This window comes from Mauremys mutica, chromosome 1 (genome assembly GCF_020497125.1).
Source record: "Mauremys mutica isolate MM-2020 ecotype Southern chromosome 1, ASM2049712v1, whole genome shotgun sequence".
Lineage (NCBI taxonomy): Eukaryota > Metazoa > Chordata > Testudines > Geoemydidae > Mauremys > Mauremys mutica.
In genome coordinates, this window is record NC_059072.1 from 8,821,032 (window position 1) to 8,834,546 (window position 13,515).

A 13,515-nucleotide genomic window follows, 5' to 3' on the forward strand; every position below is an offset into this window, starting at 1 on the left:
CAGCCAGCACATGATTATAACATCACATTGACAAACAGGAAGAATTAGAAGAAGATGGCAAAAGCCAATGAGCCCTCACCAATTTTTGTCTATTAAAACAGTCAGGATGCAGATAAGTTATTGTGTTTACATATTATAGCTGCACATCTCATGAAATGGGAATTGGAAAGTACTGATGAAAGGATTAGTACGTGAATACAGTTTTTATTGCAGCTTTCCCTGGGTTTCTTGGTTTAAAAGCTAAATGGTAACCCCTTACAGCAATGTACCCCGATGAATCGCAACAGATAACCCTAGCCGAAGAACTAGTTGGGTTTGGTCCTGCTTTAGCAGGGGGTTGGACTAGATGACCTCCTGAGGTCCCTTCCAACCCTGAGATTCTATGAACCAGCATGGTACCGTCTAGCAGCCTGAGCACAAAGAGCAGGCACCAACGCTCACTTCCCTTACGACTTTGTGCAAGTCTCAGCTATGTGTACCTTTGTTTTCCCATCTTTGAAACTGGGGTGATACTAACTAACAGAGGACTCGAAGGATTAGTCAATATTTGCAAAGCCCTTTGAAGACAAAGCATTACTTTTTCATTTCCTACAGCAACAGAATCAGAACTCGGCACAGGCTGGAAATGGGACTATTCTTCTCTGGAAGAAGAACACCACTATCACAAAGTCAGGGTACGGCCTTCTATGCAGCCATTCTTTAAAGACCAACAAACTAGCTCTTTAACAGGTTTAACTAGGTCAAGTGTAACAGAAAAGGGAAAAAAACAGGTTAACTGTAATGAGTTTAAACTATCCTAATACTAATCCACAGGGTATCAACCATTAACTCTTCCTTCACTGGGCATTGCCTGTTTATCCCACTTTCTTAACCAATTTTTGTTGAATACAAGAGAATACCTCTCACCCCAGTTAACATATTTCCTCCATCAAGGACTTTGACAAAAAATACCTCAAAATCTAAGTAAATCCTAGCCATCCCTGCTCTTCTAGTTGTGGATCTATTAATATCTTCCAAGAATTATAACAGGCTTGACTTAATATTTTATATAGTACCAGAAATTCCCATAGTGCTTTACAAAAGAGATACATGACCTGCCCCAAACAACTTACAATAAGGCAGACAAGACACAGGACAATAGTTAAATAAGGGAAAGAAGGATGAGGAGAACAAGGCTGAAAAAGGATTCCAGGAAGAAAAGTTTTTAAGGAGGGAGGACAAAGACGGACGACTGGCAGACAAGATGTAGAGCCACAAAGACAAGAGTGCAACGAGTTGAAGAAAACCAGCCTGGAGAGGATTGGAAGGAGTGTAATGAGTCAGGAAGGGATGGAGTTGTACAAAATGGAGTTGTACCCGGGGGCAGGATTATGTATGTCATTAAAGGCCAACATGAGGAGCTTGAGTTTGAGGCCAAGAGTAACAGGAAGCCTGGAAAGAGATTTTATGAAAGGTGAGAAAGGAAGACAACTTTAGACAGCCAGGTTTTGGACAGTACAGAGAAGAAGGACCAGAAAAAATGAAATCAAGAGTGAGTTTTGGCGGTGGGGAAAAGTGAAGAAAGGACAGGCAATACTGAAGAGGAAGAAGCAACAGGAATTTGAGAAGTGATGGATTACAAGGCGGGAAAGAGAAGAGTCAAAGGTAACACTAAGATTGTGATCCTGGGAGACGGGAAGGATAACCAAGTTGACAATGATATTAAAAGAAGGGAAGTGAAGAAGACTATTTCAAGGAATACCATAATTCTATGGAGGTAGCAAGAACAATATGAACAGAGAAAACTCCCACCCTTGCAGAAGGTCTTTGGTAAAGAAAGGGTAGTTTTGGCAGGGGGTGGAACCTAGATTGGTCATGAAGTCTAGGCACCATGCCCTAGTTTTTGGAAACAGGAAGGGAGAGAAATAGGACAGTAATTGGAGAAGGGGATGCAGGTGAAGGGAGGCTTCCTCATGACCAAGGATGAAAAGTGTGCTTGTAAAGCAGATGAAAATGAGCACCCGGAGAAAGAACACTTAAATAAGAGGGATGGAGAAAGAGCAGAGAATTACAGGAGGTGGGAAGAAATGGGAGCGAGGGCACAGATAGAGGAATTAGAGGGAAATAGTAAAAGAGAGACATGAGTTGTGAAGCAAGAAGCCTCTCCTTCTCTGTGGTGAATGAAAAAGCAGAGGCCTGCCAGTTGGAGAAAGGGAAATGGGAGAGAGAATGGGAGAGGGAGGAGGAAAATTCTTCATGGCAAGATTCAATTTTCTTTTTTTCTAAAAAAAACTGGCGAAATCTCAGCAGAGGAGGTGGAGGCACATGACCGAAAAGGTAGTTACAAGAAGAGGATTAGTCTGGAAAGAAGAATTAGTCTGGAGAAGAGAAGACTGAGGGGGACATGATAACAGTTTTCAAGTACATAAAAGGTTGTTACAAGGAGGAGGGAGAAAAATTGTTCTTAACCTCTGAGGATAGGACAAGAACGAATGGGCTTAAATTGCAGCAAGGGAGGTTTAGGTTGGACATTAGGAAAAAATTGCTAACTGTCAGGGTGGTTAAGCACTGGAATAAATTGCCTTGAGAGGCTGTGGAATCTCCATCATTGGAGATTTTTAAGAGCAAGTTAGACAAACATCTGTCAGAAATGGCCTAGATAATACTTAGTCCTGTCATGAGTGCAGGGGACTGAACTAGATGACCTCTTGAGGTCCCTTCCAGTCCTATGGTTCTGTAAGAGTGAAAGGTGGAGGAGAGATGGCCAGGGTGATAGCACAAGAGCCAATGAGGGAGGAGATATAAGGGAAAGGAAATAGACGGAGCTGAGAGAAGGATCTTACAGTGGAGGAAGTCATCAGTGAGAATAAGAACGAAGGTCATGAATGCAGTAGGAATCCCAGCATGGCAAGGAGCACAGTGACAGAAGGAAGGAAAGGAATCAATTAAGTGCAAAGAAGAAGGTGGCTTCAAAAAACCATGGACAAAAGACAAGGGGAGGAAGGGAGATTAGAAACCCAGAGTCCATGTCAGAAAAGGCTGAGGGCAGCAAAGAAGCCAAAGAGGTTGACAGGCTGAAGATCAAGCACAGAGTGAGTGACAGAACAGGATAAAAGAGAATAATAGTGCAGGAGAAGGGCAAGCAGGGGGCACACAGAGAAAGATCTATTTACCTAGAGAGCTGAATTAGCTGATTCTAATGTACAGGTGACCATCAATGTTAGGTATCACATCTTACCAGCATGTCAGTTGCATTGAGGTAGTGCTTGCTGGCCATGCACTGTTCCAGCTTCTGGGGCACTTGCTTGATGTTCTCAATCTCATCCAGCAAATTCAGGACATGCTTGTGCTCAATTCCTTCTATCCACAACTTGCGCAGCTCATCCCGTTTGCAGTGCAGCAGCATTTTGCATGACAGGAGATTTTCCTTCACCTACAAGGCAACATGTTGAAGATGAGGTCAGTCTACTGCACTTTCTCTTGCGGCCTGCCATATGGTCAGCACTTCCCCTAACTCACTCATTTTAACAGGAGTTTCAAATGCCAATAATCAAATCCACTTTTTTTAAAAACCAGCCTATTATTCCTCTCTAGCACAGGGGAATCATATAATCACCCTAAATAATGACAGAACCATAGGGGAAATGAAGTGAAGCTAGGTGTTGGGGCTTAATTCAAGTTTTGTACTATTAGTGTACGCTTTACTGGAGTAGCCTTAATGGGATTCCACACATGTTCATCTTAACACCAGGACTAAAGAGTTACTTGCAGCTGTTTCCAACGTTTATTCAGCATTTAGACATGAAACAGGAAGCCAATTGTTTAGTGTAAGTAAATAAATAGCTACTATTTTGTTCCTCTGTAAACATTTTCTGTCTGCCTATTAAATTCTTGTGGCATCTCTCCCTCCTCCTCTTTTCTAGCTGTTTCTTCATTTTCTGAATGTGGACTATACAGGAGGATCCCTGTTAACCCAGTAGCTCAGGTGTGACATTAAACCAGAAAGAGTTAAGCAACTAGCAAGCTAAATGACTCAAATTCAATCTTTATAGATGGTAATTAGGACTATTCCTTATAAATAGCTAACATAGCCATAGACTTGAGGTTTGAAATGTGAACCTGTACTGTGAGAGAATTAGAGGTAATACGGATTGTATGTGTTTGCTTATATCTTGTTAGATGTTAACCATGTAAACAGACGGTTCCTGTCAGTTACTATATCCATTGATTCAGAGATCAAAAGGGAATATTAACATTTAGATGAAACTAGAGTGTAATAATTTCATTGCCTATATTTCTCTTTGAAGTTTGTAGTAAACTGTCTATGAACTGCTTAATGGATAATTACCTTATGCTGATGAATGCAACTAGTTACCTGTGTATACATGGGAAATAGGTGATTCTACTTCAAAGCCACAATGCTGTAGCCAAGGAATGCCTGCTGTCAAGAGGCTGCCGAGAATCTATGAAAAGAACTCTTGGGCCTTGGGCCTGTTATTTCAGCTCTGCTTAAGCTTCATCAGGGGAAGTTTGAGTCGCAAGACTGAGGTCCCCAGCTCCAGACTGGGTCACCCTGATATTGGACATTGAACTATAACCTATGGAATTAATTCTGAAAGAACTTTTTGCAACTCTGAAGCTCACCATCTCTACCATGAACTGACCTAAGAACTTTATTCGTATCTGTAGGTATAATGATCTTTTAACCAATACGTACTCTCTTTTCTTTTTTAATACATTTTAGTTTTGTTAATAAGAATTGGCTATACGCCAATTGGGTAAGATCCGAAGTATTCATTAACTTGGTGGATAATGTGTCCAAACTTTTGGGATTGGTAGAACTTTTTTATATGATGAACAGGATTTTCAGTAATCCTCATCGTATTTGACGTGGCTGTCTGGGTGGGAGCACAACGCTGGGTTGCTTTAAGGAAACTGTATTTCTGGCTTCTGAGTAATCAATAAGGTATTGTAGAAGCTGTTTTGTTGCTGGCTTGGTAAATCTAAGTATTAGAAATAACCTCCAGTTTTGAAGATTGTCTGCCCCATTCTTTGCAGTTTGCCCTGACTGAGCAATCTCAGCATGGCCCCTCCTGAGACCCTGGTCACATCAGGTGACACCAGATTTGTTAGCAAGAGATGGAGTTTATCTAACAAGATGTCTGAAAGAACGTCAAAATGGATTCTAAGCAGAATAAAATTCAACTCAGCATCTACATTACATATCATGACACTATAACACTCAGAAAAAACAGTGCAATGCCTGCCATTCACTTTGTTTTAAAATCTCAAGCCATCTCTTGCAGATTGTCAAATAAGTTCTTGCTTTTCTCTCACATTCCTACTGACAGGAATCAGGAACATCTCTGCACTTTAGTCCCAGGCCAGAATTACTAATCTCACCCTGTTTTCAAGTCTGCCAACTTTCCTAAGTTCCTGGGATAAGGTCAGTACAACCCAATTTTTCTTGTATGCCATAAATGGATAATCATTTAAGTGCCTTAAACTCAGTAAGCAATTAACCACCACTTCACACACAGCATTTATACCAATTATCTGGCTTCAGTGATAAACTATGACTATAGGGCCCAAGCCCTTCTTAGGCAGAACTCTCACTAACATAACTGAATTACAAATGCAGACAGGCCCTTGGATTTCAAGTTAGAGAGTCTTTAAGGCCCTACAACAATGTTTCAACTGCACCTTTTTCCCTTCTATCCTCCTTTGGATGAAGTGAGGAGACTTCCTGAAACATACAGATGGACCAAAAGAAAGACAACAGCTAATAGAGTCAATTAATACACAACAGGACCATAATCTGAAGTGTACACATTAAAGCCCCACTTCAAAGATAAGGTTCTAGATGGCACAGGACCCAACAGACTCTCCTTCAAATATCTTCAGACACTGGGAAAACCTCAACAAATTCATGCTCCATAACTTGTCTCAAGAGCAGAGGAAAACTGAATGCCATACACAGCACTTGTCGGGCACAGGCCCTGTTGCATATTTTAGGGCTTGTCTACACTACTGCGCGGGCTCGATCTAAGATACGCAACTTCAGCTACGTGAATACGTGTCTTCACTGTGGTAAGTCGACAGCTGACGCTCTCCTGTCAACTCCCGTTGCACTCCTCATTCTGGTGGAATACCGGAGTTGACAGGAGAGCGCTCAGTGATCGATTTAGTGTGTCTATGTGAGACGCGATAAATCGATCCCAGCTGGATTGATCGCTGCCCGCCAATCCAGTGGGTAGTGAAGACAAGCCCTTAAACTAGACAGTCTCATCTTAGCCTTAGTGGCATTGCTGGTTCCTTGTACCCAATGATGGTCACTTTAAGAAAGGCCAAACAGTCCATGGAAATGAATGAAATGTTTGAAACTTGATGTTCTTGTCCAAGCACAAAATAGACGAGTGATCCAGAGAGCAGCTTTGCCTTAAGAAGTTTTTCATTTTTCCCTGTTAATTTAAGAGGCAGATAGCAGCATTGGTAGGCAGGAGGAGAGATATGAAAGATGACAGAGTGAACACCTGAAGATGTATTTTAAGGAAGAGCATATTCTTCCTCAGCCCCTTTTCCTCTGCCATGACCCTGTAATGCCATTTAAGTCAATGGGGTTATATGGGAGTAAAACCCATATAAATGAGATCAGAATCAGGCCCTGACACATCCCCACAAGATTCAGTGCCTGGACAAATATTAGCTGAGAAAAATAGTTGTTTCACAAACAGATATCTGGACTACTAAACACAGACAAAGCATTTTGCTTTTGCACAAATGTTTCTGTCCAAGTTTGTTGCAATATGAACATCCACCTATAACAAAGGAGAGGAACATCAAAATGGAAAGCTTGACAGCATAATATAGACTAATGGCACAGAGTCTAGCATCATATCTGGTGCCTCGCATGAGATTAGGGCAAAGTTCCTTCAATACATGTTGACTAAAGCTAATCAGAAAACATAAATATCCAAAGGTCCTTCACCCACCATAGTGATTAGTTTAGATGGGAATGTCATTGTCCCTATACGATTGTTTTTGACCTCTGAAAAGCTTAGCATATTTGGTGAAAACGGGCTATAGTTTATTTCAAGTTTAAGAGTATTGATCTGGGCCTTCACAGAGTCAGGCTTTGTACATAAATCCTTAGAATGAACTCTTACCCCTGGAAGGGATCAGAGAGGTCTCATTCGCTTTGAAAATGCTAAATGAATTTGAAAAACCAGACGGGTCAGTGTGCTGCCTCAGAAGGGTCATAGCTGACTGCTTCTGGAGCACTGCTCTGAAAGGTTTCAAGTCATGATCTCCACAGCGCTAGCCAGACAATGGAACAATTTATGTACCTGGTGTGCAAGGCTTAAGTACAGCAATCCACAGAGAAAGTGAACAAGGGCTGGGAGAGTGGCGAATTCATCAACTGGGATAATAAACAGAACTGGGGGAAGATAACAGCAAAGAGTAAGCCCTCACCGGTGCTAGGAGTGCCACTGTTATTTACAAGAGTAGTAATAAATTTTAGGAAAATACAGTATTCAAAATATAGGAACACCAGGAGGCACAGCTCAAGACTTGATTATGCAAATGACCTTAAAATTCATATTCAATGGGCCAGTGGACATCTGATGAGTCACTGAGATGACCTAGGTGGCAGGTGATCAGAGACCATCCTGATGGGCACAATATAAGAACCTGAATAGACTAGATAGGAGAGGTTTTAGCTGTATAGATTTGCGTGATCTGCTGCTGGGTCAAGTATCAAATCAGGCCAGGTCCTCACTGGTTTACACTAGCTGAGAATCTGACCTATTTAAATAACTCTGATGGTAGTTTCAAAGCTGGCAGGTAATGGCATCTTCCCCATTCAATATTTGGTTCAGCACAAAATGATATCAAGTAGAAGGGAGACAGGACTAGAGAAGTAAGGGCTGAATGAAAACCTTGATACGTCAATTTTATTTTAACACAGAAGGGACAGGAACAAGGGCAAAGGTTGAAATGTAATGCAGAAACAGATTTGAACACATGAAGCCTTTTATGGTGAGTGCAGAGGTAGGGGGAAAGAAAGGGAGAGATGTCAGACAGTGCTGCCTGCCCTTTCACCTGCTTGATCTTGTTGCGTGAGTTGGTGATTCGCTCCGTGATGCTCTGGTACGTGCGGATAGCTGTGGTGAGCTCCGTATAGTGCTGAACAATAAGCTCATCCAAGTCCCGGTCACACTTCTCATAAGCTTCTTCCAGACGGCCCTTCTCAGTCTCTCTGTCCTCGACATCATCACTGGTGGAGAGAGTCCTAACAACAAGGTCAAAACAACAGCAATGTTTAGAAGTGATTTACCAGCACAGGAACTCTTAAATCTAAAGTACACCATTGGCTGGAAAGCAGCCACTATGTTATTCTTCAAATGCCATTGACTGAACAGTACCTCTGGTAAACATGTTTGTATAAAGTTTAGTTGAGCTCCAGCAACAACAGTTCTTTGCATGAGACACAGATCTTGTAGCTTCCTTTATTATCTTCCTTGCTTCTAAGAGTTTTATTTTTAAGTATGTTTTTCTCATTACCACTAATCGGTCATTAATCCATTACCTGGTCACCAGCCAGGATGGTGAAATGGAATGGAACTAGGGTGGGAAGGAAAAATCTCCCCTCTCCCCAGCCCCCAATTCTTTGTCCTATGTTCTCCCACCCCTTTTACATAAGTCATAGAGATTCTCTTCTGACAAGAAGAATTGGGGAATTGGTGCATAGATGTGACATTAACAAAAAGGCCCACCAAGATAATCAGGACATGGCTTTGGATAATCACTATCAATAGCCAGATCATAACTATAACATTTGTTATACCCTGGAGAGGGATGAATATTTGAACAGACCCCTGAGGGAGGGCTATGACCCAGAAAGAGAAGGGTTTGAATTTTCATTTAGATTTCTATGTCACTTTTTGTTACCCTGGAAGAGCTGGAATTTTTGGTTTCGAGTTAAACTACGCTATTAGCAAGATAGCAACTGACCGACTGGGTGTATCTTCACAACCAGGAGGAACCGCAGGCACCCTTCATATAGCCCCCACTAAGCCCATAGAATGCATCTATCTAGGTTCTCATACTGTGGTATGTGAGGGCTATAAACACGACTAAGAATTTTGAACTATTTTAATTGCAGAGTGAGTCTGAGTGTCCAACTTGAGAAACCTGAAATAGACCTGACTTTCAAGAAGTGCTGTGTGCCCACCCTCTGAAAATGACACTCTTTAAAGGTGTCTCAGATTGTGAATACAAAAATTGAGGTATCCAATATCACTAACTGCTTTTGAAAATTTAAGCCCGAGACACTACAGAATTGAAAATCTGGAAGTATATTATTACATAGAGAGCTTAGTACACATGTGATGAGAGAGGCTTACGCCTTTTAAGACACTGCACACACAGCCCTCACTCTCAACTGTAAAAGCGGAATGCAAATAACCAAGCTGTAGGAGTGAAAGTGTTCATCTATTCCTTGCCAGGGATACTCAGATATTTCAAAGCAGCAGATCATGTGGTTTGAAGGAAAAAAATGAAATAAAATAAAATCACTGAATGCTGCTGCTCCCTACTACTGTACAATCTGGCTTTGGACTTGTTAAAATAATGAAGTCTAGACAAAAACTAAAACCAGTATCTCTGGAAATAATAGAAGTAAGAAAATGCGACCAGTTATTGGGGAAATTGACTTGCCATCTGGCAGCAATAGGGACAGCAGGATTGACAGGAAGGTAAGAGACCTGTTTACACATCTTTGGAAGATGAAAACACCAATGAGAGAAACACTCTATTTAGGGTGTAACAAGACAGTAACTTCAGTAACTAGGAGTAAGGAAAAAACATAGGCTAAATATTAAAGAAAATTTCCCTAACAAGATCTGCTAGATTGTGAAACAGTCTCTTAAGGAAAGTGGTAGAAACCATATCGTGTGAGTTATCTAAAACAAGACTGGACAAAGCACTAAAAATACATACAGGAAACACTCTCCCTACCCCAGAGAGAAAGTTACTGCCAGCAAAGATGGGGCCAAAGCTTCCATTTCCCTTACCCCTTCCTTTCAGAGAAAGCGCGCCCTCTCTCCTTTTTAAAAAACACCTCAAGTGATGCAACTGTCCCAAGACTACAGCAAGGGTATCTTAAAACCAAGAGGTAGTAAGTATTCTAGACCACCAAGGACTTGGCAAGAAAAAAAAAAAAAAGAGGTTGCAATTATACAGCTCTTATCCTGCTGCCTTCCTCTGAGGAGAGCAGCAGAAACAAATCCTAGATACATGGTATATTCTAGGAAAACCACATAGCAGGGCAGTAAGCTGAAGCGCTAACCCCTGCAAAATAGCCACTGCCAGGACGTATGTGTTTCAAAAACTGTTACTCATTCCACACCTCTTTCAATAGTAACGACAAAGGGTTTAACACAGAATTATTTGTACCCAACAAGCCCCCTTTATTTTGTAGTGCTCTCACTCCTATCTGCAGAATTGGTTTCAAAATAGTGCATAGCTGCGGATGGTGAAAGGGACCCTCTCCTTGACTGAAAAACGCAAATGGCTCAGCTGAGATCCCATGAATGGAAAGGCTGTAAACGAGCACCTTCTCCGCTTCCTACCTCAGCTAAGGGAGCCCCCACCTCAGCTAAGCTCTATTTGCTTCATTCTGCTTTCTTTTTTAAACAGGATGTTTTGTGGAACTCAGTGGGCAAGGTTTTGTGTAGATACAGATGGATGGGGAGTGCCTATAAACCCCACCCCCACATTATTTTTTTACTCCCTTCTCACTTCTCAAACTGGCCACAGCAAGGTTTTTTACAGAATAGGGAAGCCATTGGAAATAAGGCCATGCAGAAGACTATAAAGCTTTGGATAATAAAACTGCTGAAAGAATTGGACACCAGTACTTCCTAGATGCTGTATAACAAAAAGTCAGGGAGAAGTTTAGAGGGACAATGGTCCAGTGGGTAGGGCACCAGCCTAGGACGTGGAAACCTGGGTTGGAGTCTCTGTTTTGCCACAGACATTCTGTATGACCTTGGGCAAGTCACTTAACTTCTTTGTGTCTCAGCTACCCATCTATAAAGTGAAGATAATAGCACTTCCCTACCTCACAGAGGTACTGTGATAATAAATCTATTAAAGACTGTGAGGCTCTGAGATACTATGGTAACGGGGGCATGTAAGTACCTTAAATAAAGGTTAATAATGTGTGTTAAGCATGCAAGTAATAGGAGGCACACTTTAGTTGCCCATAAGATTAAAGGGTAAAATTTGCATCCATTCTATGCAAAATAAATAGAGGCAGTAAGGCTCAAGGGCTGATTTGTTTGGTTTTTTAAATGTATTCTTTTAATAGTTTATGGGGAAGAATACAAGTTATATTTGTGGAGAACTGCTGAGTGATGATGACAGGAGTACTTTCCTTCATATCCTGAGACACCCTTTTGGGGAATCATTGTACCGTGCTTCAGTGTGAGATTGAAAGATATTGCTCGTCAATTCTCTCTAACCTATGTTATAGATGAGAGGAGCACTCAGACAGGATATAGGGTCTCTGATGTTAAGCCAAGTTGGCCACGCCTCTCAACACCCTTAACTATAAAGGGTTGTAGTTTAAATCTTGTGTGGTATGACGACTGTTGCTTTATAGTCTACTTACCTTTGATTCTTCTTCTTATTTCATGGTTGTTCTTTTAGCTTCCCTTCACACAATAAAAATCATTCAAAAATATTCACAGGGAGATGGAGCAAGTGACCTCACAGGTCCTTCTTCCATCTTTAGTTTATCTAATTCTTTGATTTTTCATCTCTCTGTCTACAATGCTAATAACTTAGAACAGCAGTGCCACAGACTCTTCCAGAAGATTAAAAGAACATCACTGTGGTGCTAGAGGACACACCTACATCCCATTTTACATGCTATAGCAAGCTCCCAGTTTAACAGATTTTTTTTAAAATAAATTCCCTTCACGTTCATCCTACTTTTAAAAAAATATTGACCTGAAACACAGACCAGGTGTTTATGATCTCATAACAGACTTTAACTGCCCACCATGAGAAAGTTAGTAGCTTGTTAAAAACCACTAGACATTTGCACAGCAAAAAAAACCAAAGTCTCTGTATCCTACAGGAGAGATACAGATCAAAACTGGACCAATGCCGCTCTCAGAAGCCATGCAGTACGTTAAAAGAGTTAATGAGTAATGATTAGATTACAGAAGTCTTAGTGAGGTCAGGAGATACCACAGGGTTCTATGTCACCAGAATGCAGCATGGCGATGCCCATCTACATTTATCCTTTTCAACAGATACTGTTGTCACCATTCACACAAATAAATTTATTCAACTCATTTTGCCCTTTTTTTCTGTTTATAAATAGACCACAAACAGATCACAATGTTCTCAACTTAATTTGTTCTTATTTATATAATAATTTGTAGCACCTAGAAGCTCTAACTAAGAACAGGGCGCCATTGTGCGAGGTGCTGTACAAACACATAGTAACATAGTTCAAGCCCCAAAGAGTTTACAGTCTAAATAAACAAAACAATAAATGGTGGGAGAAAGGATGTGTTACAATCCCCATATTAAAGGTAGGAAACAGAGGTACGCAGAGATTAACTATTTGACCAAGGTCACGGCCAGGAAGTGAATACAGAGTCCAACCTAGTTCAGTGCCTTAGCTAAGATCACAAATATAAGCCCTCTGCCCTTGAACTGTCAAAGTAGTACAATGTCTCAGTCTTAGCATTTTATTGGACTCATCACGGCTCCACACACAGACAGCAAATGACAATATTTCCAACTAGCCAGGAAACTGCACCCATTCCTCTGAGATGAGCAAGACAGTGATCCATGTTCTCATACCTCCAGGTTAGACCACTGCACCACTTTCAACCTGAGGTGAGGGAACAGGCCTCATTGAAACTCCAGCTCATGCAACACAGAGAAGCCCACCACTGACTCCAAGAACATATTAACAATACTGCACATTGATAGTCTGAACACGTCAGAACCTTCCCATGATATTCCATGTATATTTCAAGGTCTTGATCCTAATCGTTAAGGCCCTTAATTGGCTTAGTTATCTCAGAGAACAGCTCTTCACCAATGACCCTCAAAGAGCTGCAGTCAACCAGAATGCTCCAGCTCTTAGAACCCAGAGTGAAATTCACAAGGGGGCAAAGTGTTCTAGAGGAGAATTTCTAATTATAGGAAGCTACCAGAAGAAATCAGAATCCAACACTAATTTGATCATTTTCAGAGTTACGCACAAAGCCTACATTTTCTCAAAAGTTCTCTCTAACCAACGAGTGCTGATGATCTAGGTTTACTTGGTCCTGCCACAACGCAGGGGCCTGGATTTGATGACCTCTCAAAGTTCCTTCCAGCCCTATATTTCTATGGTACTGTGATGGTTGATATTTACAATGCTTTGAAAATGCAACACACTAGATAAGAGCTATGGGGAGGGTCCCTCTTTCATTTAACATAATTTATTAATGGATTTACTTTAGT

At 41.2% G+C, this 13,515-nt stretch overlaps 1 protein-coding gene across 3 annotated transcripts in view; it reads right to left on the minus strand.

Moving 5' to 3' along the window:
• Positions 1-13,515, minus strand: part of EXOC4 (exocyst complex component 4) — a 585,632-nt gene that overhangs the window by 552,706 nt on the left and 19,411 nt on the right. For all 3 annotated transcript variants that reach the window (XM_044982948.1, XM_044982962.1, XM_044982954.1), the window contains exons 2-3: positions 8,083-8,272; positions 3,218-3,412 (exon numbers count right to left, since the gene is read on the minus strand). In XM_044982948.1, coding sequence (XP_044838883.1) covers positions 3,218-3,412; positions 8,083-8,272 — 385 coding nt within the window. The remainder of the gene's footprint in view (positions 1-3,217; positions 3,413-8,082; positions 8,273-13,515) is intronic.